The sequence below is a fragment of the Lolium perenne genome, chromosome 7, assembly GCF_019359855.2.
Source record: "Lolium perenne isolate Kyuss_39 chromosome 7, Kyuss_2.0, whole genome shotgun sequence".
NCBI lineage: Eukaryota > Viridiplantae > Streptophyta > Magnoliopsida > Poales > Poaceae > Lolium > Lolium perenne.
Genome location: NC_067250.2, coordinates 293,043,235 through 293,070,549, shown reverse-complemented (window position 1 = coordinate 293,070,549; position 27,315 = coordinate 293,043,235). Strand labels below are relative to the sequence as shown.

At 42.1% G+C, this 27,315-nt stretch overlaps 2 protein-coding genes across 3 annotated transcripts in view; both read left to right on the top strand.

The window, feature by feature from the left end:
• The window catches only part of LOC127312230 (polyubiquitin), a 237,718-nt gene extending 222,145 nt beyond the window's left edge, over nt 1-15,573 (top strand). Inside the window, exons 1-2 of one of the 2 annotated variants that reach the window (XM_071823464.1) lie at nt 12,398-12,557; nt 14,011-15,573. In XM_071823464.1, coding sequence (XP_071679565.1) covers nt 14,011-15,384 — 1,374 coding nt within the window. In that variant the 5' untranslated portion in view covers nt 12,398-12,557 and the 3' untranslated portion in view covers nt 15,385-15,573. Of the gene's footprint in view, nt 1-12,397; nt 12,558-14,010 lie in introns of those variants that run through there. The other variant, XM_071823465.1, reaches the window with a different exon arrangement.
• A 7,449-nt stretch (nt 15,574-23,022) lies between these two features.
• LOC139829766 (polyubiquitin) lies at nt 23,023-25,853 on the top strand. Its single transcript, XM_051342779.2, has 2 exons — nt 23,023-23,157; nt 24,279-25,853. The coding sequence occupies exon 2, from the start codon at nt 24,279-24,281 to the stop codon at nt 25,650-25,652; it is 1,374 nt and encodes a 457-aa protein (XP_051198739.1). The 5' UTR covers nt 23,023-23,157; the 3' UTR covers nt 25,653-25,853.
• The last annotated feature ends 1,462 nt before the right edge of the window (nt 25,854-27,315 follow it).

Genomic DNA, 27,315 nt, shown 5'->3' with positions numbered 1-27,315 from the left:
CCGGCAAGTTGGCCATGGAACGGGGCCGCGCACGGTGATGTCCACTGCGCCTGACGCACCCAGCATGTAGATGCCTTGTAGATGCCTCAACTTCGGCAGCACACATACTAGTTGACGCAGGCAACCACGATGGCTCCCGTCTGACCTGCGCGTGGTCATGCTTGCTCTTCGGCGTATCAAGCCGTCAAGGAACAACTGCACGCAGAAGATCGGGATTTCTTATCCCTTTGCCAGATTTGCGATTTAGCTCTTGTATAGTGGGCCTGACTTTATTGATGATGGGCAATCAAAACTGATAATGAAATTTTGTGTGCCTGTCAACGTCGATAATTACGGCTTCCTGGGCCTAATCTCTACCGGTTGATCTGAAGAGTCCCTACAATTCATACCACTCCTTCCACTGGTAGAAAAATGGCCTTTAGTCGCGGTTCGCAACTGCCATTAGTCGCGGTTGCGCAACCGCGACCAACTAAGCGCGACTAAAGGCACCCCTTTAGTCGCGGTTGCTTACGAACCGCGACTAAAGGCCTGTCCACGTGGGCGGCTAGCGTGCGCCTGGCGAAGGATCTTTAGTCGCGGTTGGTGTCCCCAACCGGGACTAAAGGCTATTTCGTTAATTTTTTTTTAATTCATTTGGGTTTCTAATTTTTTTCACTCCGTTTTTTTTTTATTTTTTTCAGAATTTCTATTATTTCAGTTATTTGCATAGCTTAGTCTCTATCTCTAACTACACTTATCTCTACTCAAATTACTTACTCGTGGTCAAATTTCCCGCTCGGTCACCCATCCTCCCACTACTCCACCTCTAGCACGCTTAACTTCCGAGTTCCATTCCGTCCCGCATCCAAGTGCTACGCGCACATGTATGTGATAGTAGTATCATATCAATCCTATTAACATGTTGGCCAATGTCACATTTTTTTATTGTTTGAATTTCAAATAATTTTTTTCATAAACAAAAATAACGATGTAATAATAATCGTGAATAAATAAATAAACATTAACATTTTAATTTTTTTAATTTTAAATTTTTTAAATTTTTTTTTTTGCCAAACGTAAAACCTAAAAATTTGAAAATCTTAAAATTGGGTAAAAGTAATAGTAATCTTTATGCATGATGAAATTATTAATTTAAAAAATAAAAAATTATAAAATCCTGAATTTCTGCAAAAATTAAAATCTTCCTGCTTTCATATTTTCATTTGGAATTTTGAGAATCTAAAAATTGGCTAACCGGGTAAACCCAGGTGAAATCGGATGTAACTTTTTTCCAGGATTTTTTTCATATATTATACGTTTTTTTCCGACGTCGTATGCAAAAGTTATTGCGGTTTTACCATTTTTTAAACTTTTTTTGCAAAAAAAGTGAAAATTCGAATTTCTTAATTTCTCCTAATAGTAGGTTGCATAACATACAAGAATATGAAAACAATTTTTTTTTTGAATTTTCTATCATTTTCTTTTGTATTTTACAAACCAAAAAAAGGCGATCCACGAGGGGGGGTGCAGGCTGCGTGGGAGTAAAAAAACTAGGAAAAACCTTTAGTCCCGGTTGGGGACACCAACCGGGACTAAAGGGTACCCTTTAGTCGCGGTTGGTGTCCCCAACCGGGACTAAAGGTTTTTCTACCGGCCGCATCCATCCATAGCCCTTTAGTCCCGGTTGATGTTACCAACCGCGATTAAAGAGGTACCCTTTCGTCTCGGATGGAGCATTAGTCGCGGGTCGCCTCCCGAACCGCGACTAAAGCCCCCTTTAGTCGCGGTTCGAATATTTCCGGGACTAATGGGGGTGGACGGAAGCCTCTTTTTCTACTAGTGTTCTATTATGAGTGGTAAAAGGTACCGTAAAAGAAGCCATAACTTTAAGGTACCCTTTATTTCAAAGCTTTCAAGCACCTAATTTTTCTTCCTACATAAGTTGATATCCTAAATATAGCCAAACAATATTAGCTTCATCTCATGCTTTTGTATGCTATTTCGTTTCCATTTTTTACTTAGTAACCCAAGGACCGTTATTTCTATCAATCTAACATTAGATCCATGTGTAAGTGAGCCCACTCTACGAGGTTCAAGTATCATTAGTGCGCTTTGTGGTGAAGATTGGAATTCTTCAAGCGCTCCTTTGTCAGTTGCGTGAAGTCTGATCTTCCGGTAGGTAGGAACTACAAGAATGTAGATCATGTTCTTAGCTAATCCCATGATTTACGGTTGAATAGTTTGGATAAGAACAAATAGAAGACATTGTTTATTTTGTGTTTGACATACCCTTTACTTCTTCTTCTTTTGTACTCTTATACTTCGTAAAGAAAAATGTGAGGCTCCCATTTCTTAACAAGTGTGTAATTTGGCGACTTCTTGTATGTTCATCATAACCTCAAATACAAAAGGGATCACCCTAATAACGCTGCATGATCAGCTGATCTGGAAGTGGAGTCAGCGCGCTCCTGCTCGACCACCCGTAGTGCATAGAAGCTAATTTGGAAAAGCTGGGCACCTCCACGTGTCAAATTCTCCCGTTGGCTGGCTAACAAGAACATGTGTTGTACGGCTGAACGTTTGCAATGTCGTGGTCCGCAGCACAACACCCTCGGTGTGTCCTGTGTGATTGATGTCTACGGGAGCTTCTATTCTTGTAGACAGTGTTGGGCCTCCAAGAGCAGAGGTTTGTAGAACAGCAGCAAGTTTCCCTTAAGTGGATCACCCAAGGTTTATCGAACTCAGGGAGGAAGAGGTCAAAGATATCCCTCTCATGCAACCCTGCAACCACAAAGCAAGAAGTCTCTTGTGTCCCCAACACACCTAATAGGTGCACTAGTTCGGCGAAGAGATAGTGAAATACAGGTGGTATAAATAAGTATGAGCAGTGGCAACGGCACCAGAAAAGTGCTTTGCCCAGGACAGTAAACAAGCAGTAGTAACGCAGCAGTAGTAACGCAGTAAAATAGTAAACAAGCAGCGATAGCAGTATTTAGGAACAAGGCCTAGGGATTAGACTTTCACTAGTGGACACTCTCAACATTGATCACATAACAGAATAGATTAATGCATACTCTACACTTTTGTTGGATGATGAACACATTGCGTAGGATTACACGAACCCTCAATGCCGGAGTTAACAAGCTCCACAATAATGCTCATATTTTAGTAACCTTTAGTGTAAGATAGATCAAAAGACTAAACCAAGTACTAGCATAGCATGCACACTGTAGCCTTCATGCATATGTAGGAGGAATAGATCACATCAATATTATCATAGCAATAGTTAACTTCGCAATCTACAAGAGATCATGATCATAGCATAAACCAAGTACTAACACGGTGCACACACTGTCGCCTTTACACACGTGCAGGAGGAATAGAACTACTTTAATAACTTTGCTAGAGTAGCACATAGAATAGTGGTGATACAAAACTCATATGAATCTCAATCATGTAAAGCAGCTCATGAGATTATTGTATTGAGGTACATGGGAGAGAGATGAACCACATAGCTACAGCGGAGCCCTCAGCCTCGGGGGTGGATTACTCCCTCCTCATCATGGAGGCAGCGATGGCGGTGAAGATGGCGGTGAAGACGGCGGTGGAGACGGCTCCGGGGGCAATTCCCCGTCCCGGCAGGGTGCCGGAACAGAGACTTCTGTCCCCCGAATTGGAGTTTCGCGATGTGGCGGCGCCCCTGGAGTCTTTCTGGAGGTTCGTCTTTTTTGTCGATGTTTTTAGGTCACGACGGCTTAAATAGGCGAAGAATCGGAGTCGGAGGGGCCACGGGCTGGTGCCACCATAGGGGGGCGCGCCCCCCCTTGGGCCGCGCGGCCAGGTGGTGTGGGCCCCCCTGGCACCCCTCCGACTCTTCTCCGGTGCTCCGGAAGCTTCCGGGAATTATAAGGCCTTCGGTCTTGATTTCGTCCGATTCCGAAAATATTTCTTTACTAGGATTTCTGAAACCAAAAACAGCAGAAAACAGCAACTGGCCTTTCGGCATCTCGTCAATAGGTTAGTTCCGAAAAACACATAAAAATGATATAAAGTGTGAACAAAACATGTTGGTATTGTCATAAAACAAGCATGGAACATCAGAAATTATAGATACGTTGGAGACGTATCAGCATCCCCAAGCTTAGTTCCTACTCGTCCTCGAGTAGGTAAACGATAAAAGATAATTTCTGAGGTGACATGCTACCAACATAATCTTAATCATACCATTGTAAAGCTTATGAGATGAATGCAGCGATTCGAAACAATGTAAATGCAATGAGTAAACAATTGAATCATATAGCAAAGACTTTTCATGAATAGTACTTTCAAGACAAGCATCAATAAGTCTTGCATAAGAGTTACTCATAAAGCAATAAATTCTTAGTAAAGGTATTGAAGCAACACAAATGGAAGATTAAGTTTCAGCGGTTGCTTTCAACTTGTAACATGTATATCTCATGGATAGTTGTCAATGCAAAGCAATATAACAAGTGCAATAAGCAAGTATATAAGAATCAATGCACAGTTCACACAAATGTTTGCTTCTTGAGGTGGAGAAAGATAGGTGAACTGACTCAACAATAAAAGTAAAAGAATGGTCCTTCAAAGAGGAAAGCATCGATTGCTATATTTGTGCTAGAGCTTTTATTTTGAAGACATGAAACAATTTTGTCAACGGTAGTAATAAAGCATATGTATCATGTAAATTATATCTTACAAGTTGCAAGCCTCATGCATAGTATACTAATAGTGCCCGCACCTTGTCCTAATTAGCTTGGACTACCGGATCATCACAATGCACATGTTTTAACCAAGTGTCACAAAGGGGTACCTCTATGCCGCCTGTACAAAGGTCTAAGGAGAAAGCTCGCATTGGATTTCTCGCTATTGATTATTCTTCAACTTAGACATCCATACCGGGACAACATAGACAACAGATAATGGACTCCTCTTTTATGCATAAGCATGTAACAACAATTAATAATTTTCTCATTTGAGATTGAGGATATATGTCCAAAACTGAAACTTCCACCATGAATCATGGCTTTAGTTAGCGGCCCAATGTTCTTCTCTAACAATATGCATGCTTAACCATAAGGTGGTAGATCGCTCTTACTTCAGACAAGACGAATATGCATAGCAACTCACATGAAATTCAACAAAGAGTAGTTGATGGCGTCCCCAGTGAACATGGTTATCGCACAACAAGCAACTTAATAAGAGATAAAGTGCATAAGTACATATTCAATACCACAATAGTTTTTAAGCTATTTGTCCCATGAGCTATATATTGCAAAGGTGAATGATGGAATTTTAAAGGTAGCACTCAAGCAATTTACTTTGGAATGGCGGAAAATACCATGTAGTAGGTAGGTATGATGGACACAAATGGCATAGTGGTTGGCTCAAGTATTTTGGATGCATGAGAAGTATTCCCTCTCGATACAAGGTTTAGGCTAGCAAGGTTATTTGAACCAAACACAAGTATGAACTAGTACAGCAAAACTCACATAAAAGACATATTACAAGCATTATAAGACTATACATCGTCTTTCTTGTTGTTCAAACACCTTACTAGAAATTATCTAGACCTTAGAGAGACCAATTATGCAAACCAAATTTTAGCATGCTCTATGTATTTCTTCATTAATAGGTGCAAAGTATATGATGCAAGAGCTTAAACATGAGCACAACAATTGCCAAGTATCACATTACCCAAGACATTATAGCAATAACTACATGCATCATTTTCCAATTCCAACCATATAACAATTTAACGAAGAAGAAACTTCGCCATGAATACCATGAGCTAAGAACACATGTGTTCATACGAACCAGCGGAGCGTGTCTCTCTCCCACAAAGTGAATGCTAGGATCCATTTTATTCAAACAAAAACAAAAACAAAAACAAACAGACGCTCCAAGTAAAGTACATAAGATGTGACGGAATAAAAATATAGTTTCAAGAGAAGAAACCTGATAAGTTATCGATGAAGAAGGGGATGCCTTGGGCATCCCCAAGCTTAGATGCTTGAGTCTTCTTATAATATCCAGGGATGAACCATGGGGGCATCCCCAAGCTTAAACTCTTCACTCTTCTTGATCATAGTATATCATCCTCCTCTCTTGACCCTTGAAAACTTCCTCCACACCAAACTCGAAACAAACTCATTAGAGGGTTAGTGCATAATCAAAAACTCACATGTTCAGAGGTGACACAATCATTCTTAACACTTCTGGATATTGCTCAAAGCTACTGGAAGGTAATGGAACAAAGAAATCCACCCAACACAGCAAAAGAGGCAATGCGAAATAAAAGGCAGAATCTGTCAAAGCAGAACAGTCCGTAAAGACGAATTTTAAAATGGCACCAGAGTTGCTCAGATGAAAATGCTCAAATTGAATGAAAGTTGCGTACATATCTGAGGATCACTCACGTAAATTGGCATAATTTTCTGAGTTACCTACAGAGAATTAGACCCAGATTCGTGACAGCAAGAAATCTGTTTCTGCGCAGTAATCCAAATCTAGTATTGACTTTACTATCAAAGACTTTACTTGGCACAACAAATGCAATAAAATAAGATAAGGAGAGGTTGCTACAGTAGTAACAACTTCTAAGACACAAATATAAAACAAAGTACTGTAGCAAAATAACACATGGGTTATCTCCCAAGAAGTTCTTTCTTTATAGCCATTAAGATGGGCTCAGCAGTTTTAATGATGCACTTGCAAGAGATAGTATTTGAAGCAAAAGAGAGCTTCAAGAGGCAAATTCAAAACACATTTAAGTCTAACATGCTTCCTATGAAGAGGAATCTTGTACACAAATGAATTCATGAAGAACAAAGTGACAAGCATAAGAGGATAAAACACGAGTAACTTCAAGATTCTCAACATAAAGAGGGGAAACTTAATATTATTAAGATGCATATAACCATATTTCCCTCTCTCATAATAACTTTCAGTAGCATCATTGATGAAATCCACAATATACCCATCACTTAAAACATTCTTATCATGGTTCATATGCATAGAAGTATCATTAAATTTGGCATAAGAAGAGTTATTCTCATTAATAGTAATTGGAGCAGGATTATTATCAAGAATTTGAACATGGTAAACAAGTTGCATATTAAGGAAATTGTTTTTGGTAAGCCTATCATAACTATGACAATTTTCATAAGGATAATTGTAACATGTGTCATATCCATCTCTATAGCGATTATCTAGACCAGAATATGTGATATCATCATTTTCACTAAAAGTAGAGGTCTCAAGTATAGGATCTTCGAGCACAACATCCCCAAGCTTAGAGCTTTCAATATCATCGTTTGAGGGGACATGAATAATGCTATCATCATTACTTTCATAATCAGTGCCAAAGAGATTTCCAACATCAAAGTTAGTGTGCTCTTCCAAATCATGATCACTAATATGGGTAAAGGGTATAGGAAGATCATCGTACTCAGATTCATTATCACAATAATCATCAGGAGCAACATACTTACGGTTACCTATCGTTATCTCATATATGCGGGGATATGTTGTTACCTCTTTCTTTTTATTCCCCTTATTCTTCTTCTTCTTCTTCGTTCCCTTCTTCTTCTTCTCCTCCTCCTTTTCCTCGTTCCCTTCTTCAGGAGGGAGAGGCTTGAAGGGTGGCTTGTCCGCATAACCTGATTTACTTTCAGAAACAATAGAAGAAACTTGGGAGGATCCCTCCTTTTCATTAATTAGTTGAAAACACACAGCGGTCCTATCATATTTTGGCAAGGTGTCATCTTCTAAAATATTTTGTATGTAAGTATTTGTATGGCTATTATCAATGCAATAAGAAAAACACCCATGCAGGACATCATCAATATCAAGATCACTCATATGTAACAAAGAGATTTTTCTCGACAGTTCTTCACACCCCAAGAATAGAGTAAGTTCATCATGCTGATTAGGAGTAATTTCATCATCACAATACAAATTTGCAGCACTCATTGGGTTCAAATTATCATTGGAGGAGCATTGAAAATTAAAATGACCCACTTCATGGCAAACTTCACAAATAAAAGGATAGAGGGCACAAACTTTTTTATCAAGATCATCTAGAGCCCTAAACCACTTTCTAGTTTTTTCATTAGCATGATGGATACAATATTCATCTTTGATTTGATTAATTCCACAAGGTCTATGTATTCCACAAAAATTAACATGCTTATAGGAAATAGCATTCTTAGGAGTTTGAGCATGCTTATTGCAATAATTAACAACAATTTCATTCTTCATGCAAGCCTCTTTAAAAGGTTCATGATACTTATCAAAATTATTTTTAGGCAATTCTAAATGAGATGCAAAGGCTTTATAAAGATTTGCAGCAACTTGAGAGTCAAGACCATAAGTAGCACTCATATTTCGAAATTTATCGGTATCCATAAAAGTTTCAATGCATTCATAATCATAATTTATACCTGACTCTTTACCTTTGTCGTTCTCCCAATCTTCAGCGTTCTCCTTAATCCGATCAAGAAGATCCCTTTTAAACTCTTCTTTGTTGCGCGTGAATGATCCAGACAAGTAGCATCCAGCAAGGTCTTATCTTGAAAAGAAAGTCTTGCATAGAAATTATCAATGATGATATTACCTGGAAGCTCATGATTGGGGCATTTGAGCATTAAAGACTTCAATCTCTCCCATGCTTGGGCAATACTCTCTCCATCATGAGGCCAGAAATTATATATTCGGTTTCGGTCTTTGTGAATTTCACTTGGAGGATAGAATTTAGAATAAAATAGATGCACAATTTCCTTCCAATCAAGAGAATCACCATTCTTCAGCAATTTATACCAATGCGCCGCTTTACCAGACAGCGATATAGAGAATAGTTTCTTCCTAACTTCATTCATAGCAATACCTGCACATTTGAATAACCCGTATAATTCATGCAAAAACAGAAAATGATCTCCAGGATGCACAGTTCCATCCCCTTCATAGCGGTTATCCATAACACGTTCAATAATTTTCATAGGTATTTTATATGGAGTACTTTCAGTAGGTGCATTTAAAATATCACAAGCATCATTAGAGTTATCGCATATGGGAGATAAAGTATTATCAGAGCAAATTTTCTCACCTGAAGATGGGAAGCTAAAAAGTTCACAAAAACTAGCTTCCCCAAGCTTAGACTTCTCCATAGCATTAGCAGTAATTGCATTCATACTAATAACATCGCTACTAGCATGCAAATGAGGTTCCATTGGTTTTTTAATGTTTGCACCAAACAATTCTAAATCAGGAAAAAGATTAAAAAGCTCACTAAATTTTTTGTTGTTTTCCATTATGCCTAACTAGTGTAAACAAGAAACAAAAAGATGCAATTGCAGGATCTAAAGGAAATATCTTCGAGCACAAACACAATGGCGCCAGAAAAGTACTGTTACCTGGAACCGAAGTATGAGTGCCTTTTTACCTTTCCTCCCCGGCAACGGCGCCAGAAAAGTACTTGATGTCTACGGGAGCTTCTATTCTTGTAGACAGTGTTGGGCCTCCAAGAGCAGAGGTTTGTAGAACAGCAGCAAGTTTCCCTTAAGTGGATCACCCAAGGTTTATCGAACTCAGGGAGGAAGAGGTCAAAGATATCCCTCTCATGCAACCCTGCAACCACAAAGCAAGAAGTCTCTTGTGTCCCCAACACACCTAATAGGTGCACTAGTTCGGCGAAGAGATAGTGAAATACAGGTGGTATAAATAAGTATGAGCAGTGGCAACGGCACTAGAAAAGTGCTTTGCCCAGGACAGTAAACAAGCAGTAGTAACGCAGCAGTAGTAACGCAGCAGTAGTAACGCAGTAAAATAGTAAACAAGCAGCGATAGCAGTATTTAGGAACAAGGCCTAGGGATTAGACTTTCACTAGTGGACACTCTCAACATTGATCACATAACAGAATAGATAAATGCATACTCTACACTTTTGTTGGATGATGAACACATTGCGTAGGATTACACGAACCCTCAATGCCGGAGTTAACAAGCTCCACAATAATGCTCATATTTTAGTAACCTTTAGTGTAAGATAGATCAAAAGACTAAACCAAGTACTAGCATAGCATGCACACTGTAGCCTTCATGCATATGTAGGAGGAATAGATCACATCAATATTATCATAGCAATAGTTAACTTCGCAATCTACAAGAGATCATGATCATAGCATAAACCAAGTACTAACACGGTGCACACACTGTCGCCTTTACACACGTGCAGGAGGAATAGAACTACTTTAATAACTTTGCTAGAGTAGCACATAGAATAGTGGTGATACAAAACTCATATGAATCTCAATCATGTAAAGCAGCTCATGAGATTATTGTATTGAGGTACATGGGAGAGAGATGAACCACATAGCTACAGCGGAGCCCTCAGCCTCGGGGGTGGATTACTCCCTCCTCATCATGGAGGCAGCGATGGCGGTGAAGATGGCGGTGAAGACGGCGGTGGAGACGGCTCCGGGGGCAATTCCCCGTCCCGGCAGGGTGCCGGAACAGAGACTTCTGTCCCCCGAATTGGAGTTTCGCGATGTGGCGGCGCCCCTGGAATCTTTCTGGAGGTTCGTCTTTTTTGTCGATGTTTTTAGGTCACGACGGCTTAAATAGGCGAAGAATCGGAGTCGGAGGGGCCACGGGCTGGTGCCACCATAGGGGGGCGCGCCCCCCCCTTGGGCCGCGCGGCCAGGTGGTGTGGGCCCCCCCTGGCACCCCTCCGACTCTTCTCCGGTGCTCCGGAAGCTTCCGGGAATTATAAGGCCTTCGGTCTTGATTTCGTCCGATTCCGAAAATATTTCTTTACTAGGATTTCTGAAACCAAAAACAGCAGAAAACAAAGAATCGGCCTTTCGGCATCTCGTCAATAGGTTAGTTCCGAAAAACACATAAAAATGATATAAAGTGTGAACAAAACATGTTGGTATTGTCATAAAACAAGCATGGAACATCAGAAATTATAGATACGTTGGAGACGTATCAGTGATCATAGCCAGAGATGACGCATCACCTGCCCCTTCTCGAGGCAAGTGTGATATAAGACGCTATCCTAGGTACGACTGATGTGCAGGCCACCTCCAGGCGAGACCTCGCTCCATGAATCGTGGCTCACGGCCAAGCTTGCCACGCCAAAGCCCATGTGCAAAGGCCTTGCCTCTGCCATGTTGCTGACAGCCTGCACATCGATGTGTAGACTCGAGAGAATGTCAACAAAAAAAAGTTATAATTAAACACAAGAGAATGTCAACAAAAGAAATTTCAACATTGCAAGGAGAACTGTAGGTCACATCGATGTGTGGGGGACATGAGGTTGTGAACAGACATTTTTCCCCGATCACGTCAGCGTATAGCACATGTACGTCATTGGGGAGGATGACATGCATGGAACAACATGCACAATTTGTTGTCTACACTCACTGTGCCAATAGGCATCTTCATCGATATTTTCTTGGGTATAGCCGTCAAGGATATTTTATTTTTGGCGAACGCTGGGCGTCGGCCGCCGGATCCTGACCCCAAAAATCGGTTGTCCTCCGCACCATCGGATCGCAGTCGAACGTCCAGAATCAGTCACATTAGGAAGTTTACATTATAGCCCCCGGTTTCTGGAGAATCAATCCGCAGTACTATATTTCTCAGATAATAGTTTAAACGCGGTTTTACATTTGCCACCCTCCTTTTTCTAGAAACCAACCCGCAGTACCCCCTAATGCGAAGAGTATTACAACAAAAATCCTCTCTCCGCGTACAAAAAATATATACTATTACAACAAAGAGTGGCAACATTTTTTAAAAGTAATGTCACAATAAAGTGGTTAAGCCAACAAATTGTTTTGTTGGAGATAAATTTACAACAAAAGTAGCCATTATTATTAACAAAAACCGGAGACTATTACAACAAAAATCCATATGATGCAAAAAAAATAGAAGAAAACATTAATTTGTTACATATTGAATTACAACAAAAGTCACCAACTTTTTTTACAAAAAGTCACAAACAATTACAATAAAAATCAATATGTTTGCAAAAGTGAAGCGACATTTAATTTGCTACAGATAGAATTACAACCAAAATCACCTACTATTTTATCCAAAGTCACAAATGCTTACAACAAATAAAAAATCACTTTGTTATTAGCATCAACAAAAAAAAAGTTGTCTCTTTACAACAATTATTAACAACAAATCCTACAAAAATTACGGATTATTTACAACAAATAGTTCATCATCTCACTCATGTGTTTTGCAGCGATAGGCCGAAAAAAGCAGGCCACTATTTGGTGATTGTTGGGTGCCAAGGTGGCAAGGTATAGTGGCGAGTTAATTAGGGCGTCACGATTTCACGGAAAAGAAAAGTGCGTCTCCCTCCGCAACCGTCGTCACCGGTGCCGTGGCCTCGCGGGACTCTTCTTCCCACCGGAGCTGCCTATAAATTCCCACCTCTCCGCGTCTCCTCTCCACACAAATCCAATCCAGTCCCCCTCTCCGGTCTCACCCAAGAAAAATCTCCCACCCGATCGAAGCGAAGGCTCCCTCTTCCTCCTTGCAAGGTACGGGAGCTCCCGATCCCTCCTTCTCCCTGTTCGTGCTATGCGGCCGTTGGTACTAGTATTTTCGTTCGATTATTGCTGGTTACGATCGGTTGCGTTGTCGTTTGGAGTAGATCCGCGGGCGGGCGGTTCCGCGGTGGCATTGTTATTGCTGATCGATTGCGGTTAAGTCGATGTGAATTTCCTCTGGATTTTGCCTGTTTTGTCGAGTAGATCTGCGGATTTGAGGCGCGATTGGTGCTAGGGTCGCTCTATAGTACATAGCTCAGGTTATATCTGTTATATTGCAAGTATGCCTGACTTTCAGTAATTTACGTGCTTAGTCTTTGTGCACCTCGTACTTGTTTGTAGAATCTGTTGCTGTGCATCGATCAACTCTGAAATTGTTCATCTGTTAAGGTGTAGATGGGCGACTCTGCTCTGTTGGTGCTAAATGTTCGCAGTATTCCGGTAGATTCTTGATTTTTGTAGCGCTCAGGTAGCAATTAAATTCTCTACGTGCCTGATTTGTGAAGGGATATAAGCCTGGAATTTGTTGATGGGCAGCTTGTAGTTGCTTGTAGGATCCGTAGTTGTGCACCCGACTCTATTCTGGACTTCATGTGAGTGGGATGATATTACTGCTGGTTCATCTAAGTGTGTTGTGTACTTTACCATAGAACTGCTAGAAGTTGGATCAAAGTAGTTACACGAGTGGCTTTTTTCCTGTTTACCTTCATCTGTTAAGGTGTAGATGGCTGATTCCGCTCTCTTGGTGCCAAATATTCGTAGCATTCCCGTGGATTCCTGATTTATGTAGCACTCAGGTTCTAATTAAATTCCCTACATGCCTTGATATGTTAAGGGATATATGCCTGGAATATACTGATGGGCAACTTGTAGTTGCTTGTAGGATCCATAGTTATGCATCGACTCTATTCTGGACGTCATGTGATTTGGATGATATTACTGCTGATTCATCTAAGCTTGTTGTGTACTTTACCATAGAACTGCTAGAGGTTGGATCAAACTAGTTACACGAGTGGCTTTTTTCTTCTTTATGTTGATATGTTCGGTTGTTCGTAACTACAATTTCTCTACTGGATCGTGGCATAGCGGTTCTGTTCTGAAGATATCCGTGTACTGTGCCTTAGTAGGCCTGGAATTTACTGATAAGCAGGTTGCAGTTGCTTGTATAATCCGTAGTTGTGTATCCAACTCTATTCTGTAAGTCATGTGAGCTGTATGATACTACTGTTGATTCATCTTTGCTTGTTGTGTATTTTAGCATAAAACTGCTATAGGTTTGATCAACATGGTTACACGAGTGGCCTGTTCATCTTTACATTGATGTGTTTGTTGGTTCGTAGTTACGATTTCCCTATTGGATCGTGGCGTATTGGTTCATGTATTGCTTCTCTTCTGAAGATATCCGTTTACCTTGCTGTAACTCTGGTCTACTTCGTATTTACAGATGCAGATCTTTGTGAAGACCCTCACTGGCAAGACCATCACCCTCGAGGTGGAGTCCTCAGACACCATCGACAACGTGAAGGCGAAGATCCAGGACAAGGAGGGCATCCCTCCGGACCAGCAGCGCCTCATCTTCGCTGGCAAGCAGCTTGAGGACGGCCGCACCCTCGCTGACTACAACATCCAGAAGGAGTCCACGCTCCACCTGGTGCTGAGGCTCCGTGGTGGCATGCAGATTTTCGTCAAGACCCTCACCGGCAAGACCATCACACTTGAGGTGGAGTCCTCGGACACCATCGACAACGTGAAGGCAAAGATCCAGGACAAGGAGGGCATCCCTCCGGACCAGCAACGCCTCATCTTCGCTGGCAAGCAACTCGAGGATGGCCGCACCCTCGCTGACTACAACATCCAGAAGGAGTCCACGCTCCACCTGGTGCTGAGGCTCCGTGGTGGCATGCAGATCTTTGTCAAGACCCTCACCGGCAAGACCATCACCCTAGAGGTGGAGTCCTCGGACACCATCGACAACGTGAAGGCAAAGATCCAGGACAAGGAGGGTATCCCTCCGGACCAGCAGCGCCTCATCTTCGCTGGCAAGCAGCTGGAGGATGGCCGCACCCTCGCTGACTACAACATCCAGAAGGAGTCCACCCTCCACCTGGTGCTCAGGCTCCGTGGTGGCATGCAGATCTTTGTCAAGACCCTCACTGGCAAGACCATCACCCTGGAGGTGGAGTCATCTGACACCATTGACAATGTCAAGGCCAAGATCCAGGACAAGGAGGGCATCCCTCCGGACCAGCAGCGCCTCATCTTTGCTGGCAAGCAGCTCGAGGACGGCCGTACCCTTGCTGACTACAACATCCAGAAGGAGTCCACCCTCCACCTGGTGCTACGCCTCCGCGGTGGCATGCAGATCTTCGTCAAGACCCTCACTGGCAAGACCATCACCCTTGAGGTGGAGTCCTCTGACACCATTGACAACGTCAAGGCCAAGATCCAGGACAAGGAGGGCATTCCTCCGGACCAGCAGCGCCTCATCTTTGCCGGCAAGCAGCTTGAGGATGGCCGCACCCTGGCGGACTACAATATCCAGAAGGAGTCCACCCTCCACCTGGTGCTCCGCCTTCGTGGTGGCATGCAGATCTTTGTCAAGACCCTCACCGGCAAGACCATCACCCTGGAGGTGGAGTCGTCAGACACCATCGACAACGTGAAGGCGAAGATCCAGGACAAGGAGGGCATTCCTCCGGACCAGCAGCGTCTGATCTTCGCTGGTAAGCAGCTGGAGGACGGTCGCACCCTGGCGGACTACAACATCCAGAAGGAGTCCACCCTGCACCTGGTGCTCCGCCTCCGTGGTGGTCAGTAAGGCACTGCTTTTCTCACTGGGGTTGAAAGTCTGGCTCCTTCGGTGTGTGTCTCTGGTGTCTGGTCCTGTGCTGCTGTCGTATTGTGGTCTAGTGTTATGGTACCTTGCGTCTACAAACTTGTGCTGTGATGCAGCACCTTTGGATAAACTGTGATGAAGTAATAAGTGATCCCTGAACTTGTTTTGAAATTCTTGTTTGTATATCTCTTATGCTGATAGTGCTATTTGCGGTATTATCTTCTTTCGGTGGTTCTTTCGTATTTTGATTGATGATTTTGACATTGAAGAGTATTTGTTTTCAGCTCGGGATACTTGCTACTCCCTCCGGTCCTTTTTAATTGACTCAAATTTAGTATAAAGTTGTACTAAATTCGAGTCAATTAAAAAAGAACGGAGGGAGTAGTACAGTAGCTGTTATGAATTTTGTGTTTCTGGCTTCTGTTTATCAGCATGCATGGTTTTTGCTGGTCACCGTGATGATTTGCCTTCAGTACTGCAACAAATCTCTCACCCCTAGGTAGAAATCCAAATATTACGGACTATTGGTTAATCAACAGATTTTTTGCTGAAATTGATTTGCTGCAAAAATGTTTAACTTCTAAAAACAATGAAAACCAGCTGGTTTGCACATGTAGCTGACTGGTGGGGCTATTGAAGTTTGAAGACAGGTAGGTAGTGGGTGGTTGGACTGATCATCTTGGCCCGAGCGTGTAGGCAGGGAACTACTACCTCTAATCCGAATTAATATGCTAGTCTTTGCCTCCGCTTCGCGTCGATCTAATCGGCATGGAGGGAGTAGTTTAGAGAAGTTTATTATAAGTGGTGTTAGGGCTACTACTACCTCAGAGTTCTTTGTATTTTAGTGATGAACGCACGAGAGAGTATCTGAACCAGTGATGGTGAAAAACAGGACAGGACGAGGTGAAGCTACACGAGATAGTTGAAGATGGCCATGGTGATGTGTTGTATTGTAGTGCGAAAGATCATTTCCACTTTGTTGCTCGACAATTCTTAGTGGAGCATCTAAATCATTTCTATCAAGAATTTTCCTTTACATCATGGATGGATGGACCTAGCTTTTTCAGAAACAAAAGACCTGGCTTTTTCAGAAACAAAAGGTGTGGACTAGAAATGCTACTCATGTCGATGGAATATTGAATGGACAAAACTCAAATTCGACGGACAACAACGACATCAGAAACACCAACTTGGTCCTAGTTCGGAGGCTTATAATAGTTTGATTCAACATTCAACCTCCATATGCCGCCAGATAGAACAACTAGACAGATTGGAAACACCGAGTTGGAATGGACCTTATCTAGTCAACATATGATTAATCATTGTGCAAACCGCCAAGCATCAATTATTGATCAAACCCGGTGCTAAGATTAGTTCAGGCCCTTCCATAAGAAAAGAGAAAAAAAGATTGGTTGAGCTGCCATTATCGCTATCTTGCATTATACAATCGACATTAGGTGTAGGTGCAGAGTCGCTCTCGAATGAAATGCAGAGTCATGCCTCTTACAACCTCCGTCCTAGTTAAGTATCTCGGATTTATCTAAATACGAACATATTTTAATATATTTTAGTTATAGAATATATATGCACCTATCTTTAGAAAAAAAAGGCAAATTTCAATCTGCCGCCCTCATGAACCACGACCTTTACTTAAATTGGATTCAGCCAGGCCCAAGCAGCACGTCTATATAGCAGGAGAAGCAAAGACACGGCAATGTCGTGTCGACGTGGTTCTTTTCTTCTCCGTGTCCCTAGCTAGTGGCCTGGACATGGACATGGCTGGTGAAGGAACCGGTGGATAATGAAAAGAAACGATACTAAACTCCGATCCAGAAGAAAACGACGCCCCGACAAATTCAAGTGGCCCTTGCACGAAGCGTCTAGTCTAGTTAATTGATCTTGTTTCAATTATATTTATTCTACTCTCTCAAAGGTGACTTGCCGCTTTTGTAAAATCAAAGCAAAATGTGAGGATGGGCAACGTCCACAATGTAAGGATGGCGATGAGCCACATCGACGTATTGGGGAGCAAGAGGCCGTGGGCGGACGCGTTTCTTTCCGTTGATCGCCGTGAACCATATCACGTCGACCTAAACGTCGTATGCTCGTGCGCGATGGGAAGGGTGTGCTGTTTACCTCCTCTAGGAGTGCCGACATGACAGTAATGTTCATTGATATTTTGTCTGAGGGGAAGCATTGATATTTTCCTGGGCATGGCCGTTGAGGGCATTTGCTTCGAGAACTATTAAGCTCTTAGGTAATACTACCTCCGGTTCAAAAAATAAGACGCACGCGTAATCTAAAATGAATTTTGACCATAAAAATTAAGCAATAAAATTTTGATTATATTATATGTAATTCGTACCGTTGGATTCTTATTGAAAAGCACATTCTAATGATACTAATTTCATACAAACAATCTTTATATATTTGAAGTGATTATTGGTCAAACAAAAAGTACGAAAAACGAAGGCGCCTTGTTCTTTGAAATGGATGTAGTATTGGATAAATGCCTAATATAAAAGGTAATATTTTTTAATATTTTTATTATTTATCCAAAGTTTTCCCTTTCTTCACTTATAGTGCCAATTCATGTGTGTTGTTCATCACGTCTTTTTCTCTTTTATTACCTCCAAATCCTCATTCTGAAGTGTGTCTTCATCTTATTCCTTATCTCCGATGAACTTGACATCAGTTCTTTGTATTTTTTATGATCTAATTTCAATCATTGATTTATCTTCTTCGACTATTGACTGATCCATATGTAAGGTACATTCGTAGATAACTGCACTATTATTGTACTTATATTCTGAACAACACACCACTATCTCGATGTCTCACTTCAACTAGACATCAAATCACCTTTCTTGATGTTAATCATGTGCTAGTCATGTCAAAAAAAAGCAAAAACATTTGATGATGTACATACTCTAAATAATACCCCCTCTGATCAACAAAGGTTGTCTCAACTTTGTCTAATTTTGGATGTATTTGATGGAGGGTGTAGGATAGATTGCCTTTCATGCCCACAATTTTCAACGATCTTTGGGTGTTCTATATTTAATTTTCCCAATATATCCCATGCATAACTAAATTTTTGACAAATGATTGAGCAAAAGCAAAAGAATCATCCAACATGAACTATGTGGGTATATAGTTTTTTTTGCTTATCATGGATTGAGTCACATGATCCAACAATATCTTGTCATATCATGGACCCTCCAAATATGTACATGCTACCGGGATGGTATCACAACAATGAAACTAGCATATAAATAAACGTGAAATATTTAACTTTTAAAATAAAATACTAGAAGTAAGTACAAAAGTAGGTGGACGATACAATATAATATTTAAATATATGGAATCTGATGGGCCTATTGCAATTTAACAGTCACAAACTCTCAATAACAAGTGTTTGGTTATAATGGATTGCCTAGAGACAATCTAAAATAGTAAGAAATATACTCACCACCAGGTACGCGTAGTTAGTCACTTAGTCATGCATATTTATTTCAGTACCTTCCATGTGTTATGGTTCAACTACTTTATATGAGAGAAATAAGTCAAGGTAACATTTTACGATCGCAGATAATCAAATAAAGTTACATTTTCAAGGACATCTCTTTCCTAGCTGAAGTTCAACATGCGAGATCAAATTCCTTGTTTTTTTACTTCTTCATATATTATATTTATTCTCTAAACTATTTCAAATAATTCGTGGCAGAATCAAGGCAGACCATTGGATGCATAGTCGGACAGATTTCAAATGAAGAATAGTCGTACGTAGAGCATTTCCGGTATGAGATAAACCTATAATTTTAAGAAGTTAATATTTCTAAAAAGATATTGGTGAATCCATAAGTTTATTATTCTTTATTTATTACCCACAAGTGTATTGGATAGATTGTAGTACATTCAATAATTATCGAGTATCGAACCCACATGAAGCTGAAGGTAAAACTAGTATACTCTAAGGTCATGTAAACCCTCTTACGAGTTACGATCCTTTAAATATGCAATACAACAAAACAAAGGATACACATAGCTTTTCTTTACTCTAAAATTAATAACTAGAAAACTGCAAACTAGAAGACTTAAATTATTTAAGAGAGAGAGATGGTAATAAAAGTGCCAGAAAATATGTGAGCAAGTGGTAACTCAAGTGACTAAATATTTTAGGCAAGTAGTTATTTCATTCCTTGTGGCCGTTTTAAGTGAAGCACAAAATCTGCTATATCAGCTAGCTGCACGAGTTCTATATTTTGTGTGAATTATTGCACCCCACTTAACTACCTACACATAGGTAAACAAGACATTAAAAATAAATAACTTGATGATTACAACCCTAGGAAAAGTACATTAGCTATCAAGTAATTAATTAAGGCAATGCCTAACCATCGCAAAAGCTTTTGATATAAGGTAAAGTCTATGTTTCTTCTATAGATGATTCAGAAGTAGGTGTAGTTGTGTATACGAGCAATTAATTACACCCGGGTTAGTTCAAAGGCTACATTAGTTTTTACACCCTACTGAATGGGTAAAAACTCATGCGCATGCTTCAGTCACTCCCGCACGCCCTCATCCAAGTCACAAGAAATTGTGATGACCGTATGCATTGCCCAACATATACATACACTTATACATCAGTACAAAATTCCATCATGTAAGACAACAAACAAGTATGCAACCTTCAAACGAACTATTTCACCATTGTCATGAATAAGTTACTACTCAAATCTAGACACAGAGACAAAATACATTATGAGAAAATAATATATTAAATCCGATGTTTATGTATTTTTTGATGGAGAGGTGCCTCCCCAAGGGGAAGAGTCGGCCATGGTGTGGAGGCATGTTGACGGCGGTGCAGGGCGACGGCGCGGTAGCAGAGCGGAGCAACCCGGTGCGTCCAGCCCTAGGGAAACACCTCTCCTTTTGCCCCCATTCTTCCTTGATCTTACTTGGTGGTGGAGACAAGCCCTCCCCTTGTAGATGAAATCCAAGGAGGATACAGATTCACAACTTTACATGGGTCCTCCAAAAGAATGTTTTTTCCATCAAAATATTTTGTTGGAGACTTCATCTTAGCTATGAGATCTAATCCACTTGATAGGGGCTCTTGGACACATCTATAAACTTCATAGGGGCGCCTCTTTGTCCCCTAATGTTCCTCAAACCGACTTATGGTCAAAGCCATCATTTACGGAAAAAGTTGGAGTTAATTTATTAGGAATAATGATTTATATCTACATCCTTGTCCAAGCAAGTTATGTTTTAAAATTAAAGAATATGAATTCCAATAAATATTTTTTTTGTCTCGAAAAGTAAGCCAAAGCCTCCCGGCCTTTACGCTTTCTGATAGACATCTATAATTCGATTCAAAACCCATAAACTAGGAGCATCTATTTTAAAAAATATTTAAAAAAATAGAGGGCTAAAAGGTAGCAAAAGCATATCAAAATTTAAGACACATATATTGCATTATCTAATCTAATGACTTTGGATAGAACCTCCAACGATAATAGCACTCGTAAATGTGGACGAAAACTATTTACAAGTAAAAATACGAACAACATCAAAACTTAGATTCGCTGCAAAGAAAAAGGTGTCATAAATATAGACGACAATATATGTAGCTTCTCTAGCGAATCAAGTACGACATCTTAGATTCGCTAAACCAAAAAGGTGGCATGAATATAAACGATATGGATACGTTTGGCCTTTAGGCCGTGGCCGAAAAGATCACTATTCAAGCGTGACTAGTGACACCCACATATATCGCACCAGAACGCACCGACGACATGAGCCCTGCTCCCAAACGACCACCAACTAGCGGAAACTCCAACGACCTCAGACGGTATCTCACATTGGTATCCCTAGACTTTTCCCTCCCCTCATCTCCCCCTCTCATTCTCCTCTGCATCATTGAGAGTTGCCTCGAGGGCGGACCCAACTTGCTCCTCCTCCTCTTCGATGGCACTGCCGGTCGGTGACGAGGTGGATGCACAGTGCGGGCTGTAAAAGTAGTAGTAGCTTTAGGTGGTCTAGGGTTAGGGCTAGGTTGTTTTTTCCCATGTGGAGTTTTAGTGATATGTCATTCCCGATGTTATAAACGCGACAAGCAAATAAACGAAGAACAGACAAACCACACGTAGGGGACATAAGCTTTTAACGTGGCAAAGTGGTGACCCTTCAGGGCTCTTCGGTGTGTCCCCAAGTGGTCTCGTCTCCGGCGGTGGAATTCTGACCACGACTGGAAGCTTCAACGCGAAGAAGGCGGTGATGAACCTCATTGTTTTTCTCTACTTTGTACTTGTGCCTTGGTTGTAAAAGTGGAGGATTTGGCTGTAACTTTGGATTTGGGAGGTCCACTTTGTAAGATGTATCCCACCGAGTATAATTAAGAGAGAATTTCTTATTTGGCCCTATGTGAAGTTTGCCTTTCTTTTTTGGCCCTGGCAATTTTTTTCTTCCTTTCATGACCCACAAAGTTTGCCTGGTTCCTTATTTAGCCCCTAGTACAATTTAAGCACTAAGATGACCATTTTACCCCTGTTGCAATATGTGACAAAATTGCACTAAAAAGCTGTAATATACTAGTTGGTTATTAAAAAAACAACCCCCACTATGGCTGGCACCAGCGCACCATTTTGCCCCTGCTGCAATTTATTACAGAAAATCTCAAATTTATTCCGGAAATTACTCCAATTTTTTATATTTTCACAACTCCAAAAAAGTTGATATTAAATAGGCACAAACATAGAGACAATCCGCAGGCACGCCAGAAATTTTAGCCCAAAATACATTGTATTTTGGAAGATACAAAAAAGATAAATTTCTAAGAGACTATACGTACACACTATACGTCTATATAATGTCAGATTTTTGTTTTTTCACAGCCCAAAATAAAACGAGTTTATGCCTGAAACATTGCACGTACATCCCAAGCATATACTTGTATTGTATTTCTGGAATAAATTCAAGATTTTTATGAAACTCAAAAATTTGCCAGCATATTGCAGCAGGGGCAAAATGGTCATCTTAGTGCTTAAATTATACTAGAGGGTTGGCTCTGGTGGTTAGGTCCCTTGTGGTGGAACCAGCCCACCCAGGTTCAAGTCCTAAACTTGACATGAGTGTTTGCATTTACCTGGATTTATTCCAGAATTTAACCGGCGCTATGCTTTCAGTGGTAGGTGACGTGTCCGTCAGCAATGTGATGGTGACTTAAATCAACCTCAAGATATCTTGCTCGATCCTCGGAGGTGCTCATAGGGGTAGGGTGTACGTGCGTGCGTTCATAGGGGTGTTTGTACGTGCGTGTTTGTGAACGTCTGCGTTGTACTGTGTTCTCAAAAAAAATTATACTAGAGGGTTAAATAAGGAACCAACCAAACTTTATGGATCATGAAAGAAAGAAAAAATTTACCAGGGTCAGGATAAAATAAGGAATTCTCTCTATAATTAATGCAGTCTTTGGCTTTCCCGGTTAGAAAAAAGGCATCGGTATCTTCACCCTTTCCCTGGAAATTGCGTGGTTGGGACGGATTCCTACCCTCCGCAACCGCCTCTCCTCCTCCTATCCGTATCCGTCGTCGTCGTCAACCGGTGCCGTAGCCTCGCGGGACTCTTCCTATAAAATCCCACCCCTCCCCGTCTCCTCTCCACACAAATCCAGTCCCCTCTCCGATCTCGCCGAAGAAAACATCTCCGACCCGATCGAAGCGAAGGCTCCTTCGTCCTCCTTTCAAGGTACGCGAGTCCCCTTTCCTTCCTGTTCGTGTTCCCTGATCGTTGGTAGCAGTATCGTGGATCGAGTGTTGATGCTTCCGCTCGATTCCTTAGACGTTTGGAGTAGATCTGGTGGGTAAACGCTGCTATTGTCGAACTATATGCTGTTGATTAACCTCACGTAGTCCCGTCGTCGTGAAATTCCTCTGGATTATCGAGTTGCCGTGAAATTCCCCTGGATTTTGCCTGGATTATCGAGTAGATCTACCGATTTGAGACGCGATGGTGCTGCCTGTTGCTTCGATTCATCTGTTTTCGGTTTAGCTGGTTCGGTTGGAGCTAAATATTCGTGGTATTACCGTGGATTTCTGATTTCTGTAGCAATCAGGTTGTGGTTAAATTGCGCCTATGCCTGATCTGCGAAGGGACGCACCTGGGACTTACTGTTGGTCATCGTAGTTAATTGCAGGAAGGATCCGTTGCTGTGCATCGATCTGACTCTGGAAATCATGTTCGTATGCTGATATTGTTGTTGATGCATCTAGCTTGTTGGTCTACTTAAGCGTAGAACCCATGCAAGTTGGAACTGCTAAAACATGGTTACATGTCATCTTTCTATTAATATGCTCTGTGTAGCTGGCTATTTCTGCTCGGCTGGAGCTGAATATTCATAGTATTCCCATGGGTTTCTGATATATGTAGCTTTCAGGTCGTGATTAAGTTGCGTCCGTGTGCCCTTGCAGCTTTACGTAGGCGTAGAGCAGATAGCAGTTGGAACTGATCAAATTACGCAAGTACAACTTTGTGGTTAAATTGCACCTATGCCTGATCTGTGGGCGGATGCTACTGGAATTTAATGCTGATCGTCGTAGTTAGTTGCAGTATTCGTAGTTGTGCATCGATTCTACTCTGGAATCATGCCTTCATAACGATATCTAGCTTGTTTCTCTACTTGAGCATATAACTGATACAAGTTGGAACTGCTAAATCATGGCTACATGTGTAGTTTGATCATCTTTCTGTTAATATATGTTCGTTGGTTCCTACTTCCTAGTAGTAATGATTTCATCTCTCTTAGGATCGTGGCATAGTGGTTACTGTAGTTATACCGTGACTTACTCTGGCCTACTTCGTATTTACAGATGCAGATCTTTGTGAAGACCCTCACCGGCAAGACCATCACCCTCGAGGTGGAGTCCTCTGACACCATCGACAACGTCAAGGCGAAGATCCAGGACAAGGAGGGCATCCCTCCGGACCAGCAGCGCCTCATCTTCGCTGGCAAGCAGCTCGAGGATGGCCGCACCCTCGCTGACTACAACATCCAGAAGGAGTCCACCCTCCACCTGGTGCTCAGGCTCCGTGGTGGCATGCAGATCTTCGTGAAGACTCTCACCGGCAAGACCATCACACTTGAGGTGGAGTCCTCGGACACCATCGACAACGTGAAGGCCAAGATCCAGGACAAGGAGGGCATCCCTCCGGACCAGCAGCGCCTCATCTTTGCTGGCAAGCAGCTCGAGGACGGACGCACCCTCGCTGACTACAACATCCAGAAGGAGTCCACCCTCCACCTGGTGCTCAGGCTCCGTGGTGGCATGCAGATCTTCGTCAAGACCCTCACCGGCAAGACCATCACCCTTGAGGTCGAGTCGTCGGACACCATTGACAATGTCAAGGCGAAGATCCAGGACAAGGAGGGCATCCCCCCGGACCAGCAGCGTCTGATCTTCGCTGGAAAGCAGCTGGAGGATGGCCGCACCCTGGCGGATTACAACATCCAGAAGGAGTCCACCCTCCACCTGGTTCTCCGCCTGCGTGGTGGCATGCAGATCTTCGTCAAGACCCTCACTGGCAAGACTATAACCCTTGAGGTCGAGTCCTCGGACACCATCGACAATGTCAAGGCCAAGATCCAGGACAAGGAGGGCATCCCTCCGGACCAGCAGCGCCTCATCTTCGCTGGTAAGCAGCTTGAGGATGGCCGCACCCTGGCGGACTACAACATCCAGAAGGAGTCGACCCTCCACCTTGTCCTCCGCCTTCGCGGTGGCATGCAGATCTTCGTCAAGACCCTCACTGGCAAGACCATCACCCTCGAGGTGGAGTCTTCAGACACCATTGACAATGTGAAGGCCAAGATCCAGGACAAGGAGGGCATCCCCCCGGACCAGCAGCGCCTCATCTTCGCTGGTAAGCAGCTGGAGGATGGCCGCACCCTTGCGGACTACAACATCCAGAAGGAGTCCACCCTCCACCTGGTTCTCCGCCTTCGTGGTGGCATGCAGATCTTCGTTAAGACCCTCACCGGCAAGACCATCACCCTGGAGGTGGAGTCTTCGGACACCATTGACAATGTCAAGGCCAAGATCCAGGACAAGGAGGGCATTCCTCCGGATCAGCAGCGTCTGATCTTCGCTGGTAAGCAGCTGGAGGATGGCCGCACCCTGGCAGACTACAACATCCAGAAGGAGTCGACCCTGCACCTGGTGCTCCGCCTCCGTGGTGGTCAGTAAGTGCCTAACCATGGCACTGTTTCTCTCTCCTGGGGTTCACAAGTCTGGTTCCTTCGGTGTGTGTCTCGGGTGGTCTGGTCCTGTGATTCTGTTGTATTGTGGTCTCGTGTTATGTCACCTTGTGTCTACAAACTTATGCTGTGATGCAGCATCTTTGAACTTTGAATGAATGAATAAGTGAGTCCTGAACTTGTTACGAAATTTTAGTGCGTATGCATATCTGTTATGCTGCTATGTGTCTAAATTCTATTTCCAGTATTATCTCCTTTCGGTGGTTCTTTTTGTACTCCTATATTGATTTGTGATATTATTATTGAGAAGTATTTGTTTTCAGCTCGAGAGATTAAAAGTGTCATTTTGATTTTTGTCAGCTGTGGATTTGACATAGCTGTAATTTTGCCAGTACAGTAGTTCTTATGAGTGTTTCTTGCTTCTGTTTATCAACATTTCTGGTTTATGTTGGTTGCCCGATTTAGGCTGTTGCACCAAATATCCCACCATGGTGTCATGGTGATTTGCCGTACTGCAACAAAATCTCTCACCCGTAGATAGAAAATATAAAATAGTCGCAACATTCAAAAATAAAATGACATTACATGAATTTTTGGGCTAAGAATGTTTTGCGACAAAAGGAGGTTTGTGAAGATTTGAAGATACGAAGGTAGCGGAGGTGAGAATCTTGGGCGAGCGTTTAGAGTTCGGCAAAAGTAGAGAGATGAGATGGTTGAGAGGTTTCGGTTGGAACTAGGTTAGAGAAGTTAATTGTGGCGATGTTGGGACAGTATGTGAACCGGACATGGCAGGATGAGGTGAAGCTAAAGGAGGATGGTGGTTATGGCAATAGTCGAAGGACGGAGTAGAGAGGTAAGGAGGAGGATGGCCATGGTGATGTGTATTGTAACGAGAGAGATTATTTTCAGTATTTTGCTCGACAACTCGGAGTGGTGTAGTATCTAAACCATATTTTCCTTCACATCATGGACCTGCTTTTTTTTCAGTAGAAAAAGTTGTGGCCTAGAAATGCTACTACTCAAATTTGACCGAGAACAACGACATCAGAAACACCAACTTGGTTCCAGATCGGAGGATTACAATAGTCTTATTTAGCATTCCACCTTCATATGCCGCCAAATAGAAACACCGGACAGATTGGAACAACGAGTTGGAATTCGCCCTATCCAGTCACCATATGATTAATCATTGTTCAAATCGCCAGGCATCAATTATTTGATCAAATGTAGTGCTAAGATTAGTTCAGTCTCTTCCAAGAGAAAATGATTGGTTGAGCTGCCGATGTGGCCGTCTTGCATTATACGGTCGGCATTAGGATCAGGTGTAGTGTCGTTCTCGAATAAAATGCAGAGTAATCATGTCACCTGATTATTCTAGAAGTAACACGGATCACCTCTATTATCAGTCTGATATCTGCCCTACCATGTGTTTATTTGGTGGACTACATTGACTGTGAACTATTTTGTTTGTTTAGTTATACACTATTTAATTTAATTTGGTTGCAATATAATTATTATTCTCCATTCACATGTGCACCAATTGGGTGAAAATAAAGCAAAATGGCCAACTAGATCAAAATGGGCCGGGCCGGTGGGCTGCTTTGATCTAAATGGACATGGTGCCAGACGACCAATTTTATATCCGCAGCCCA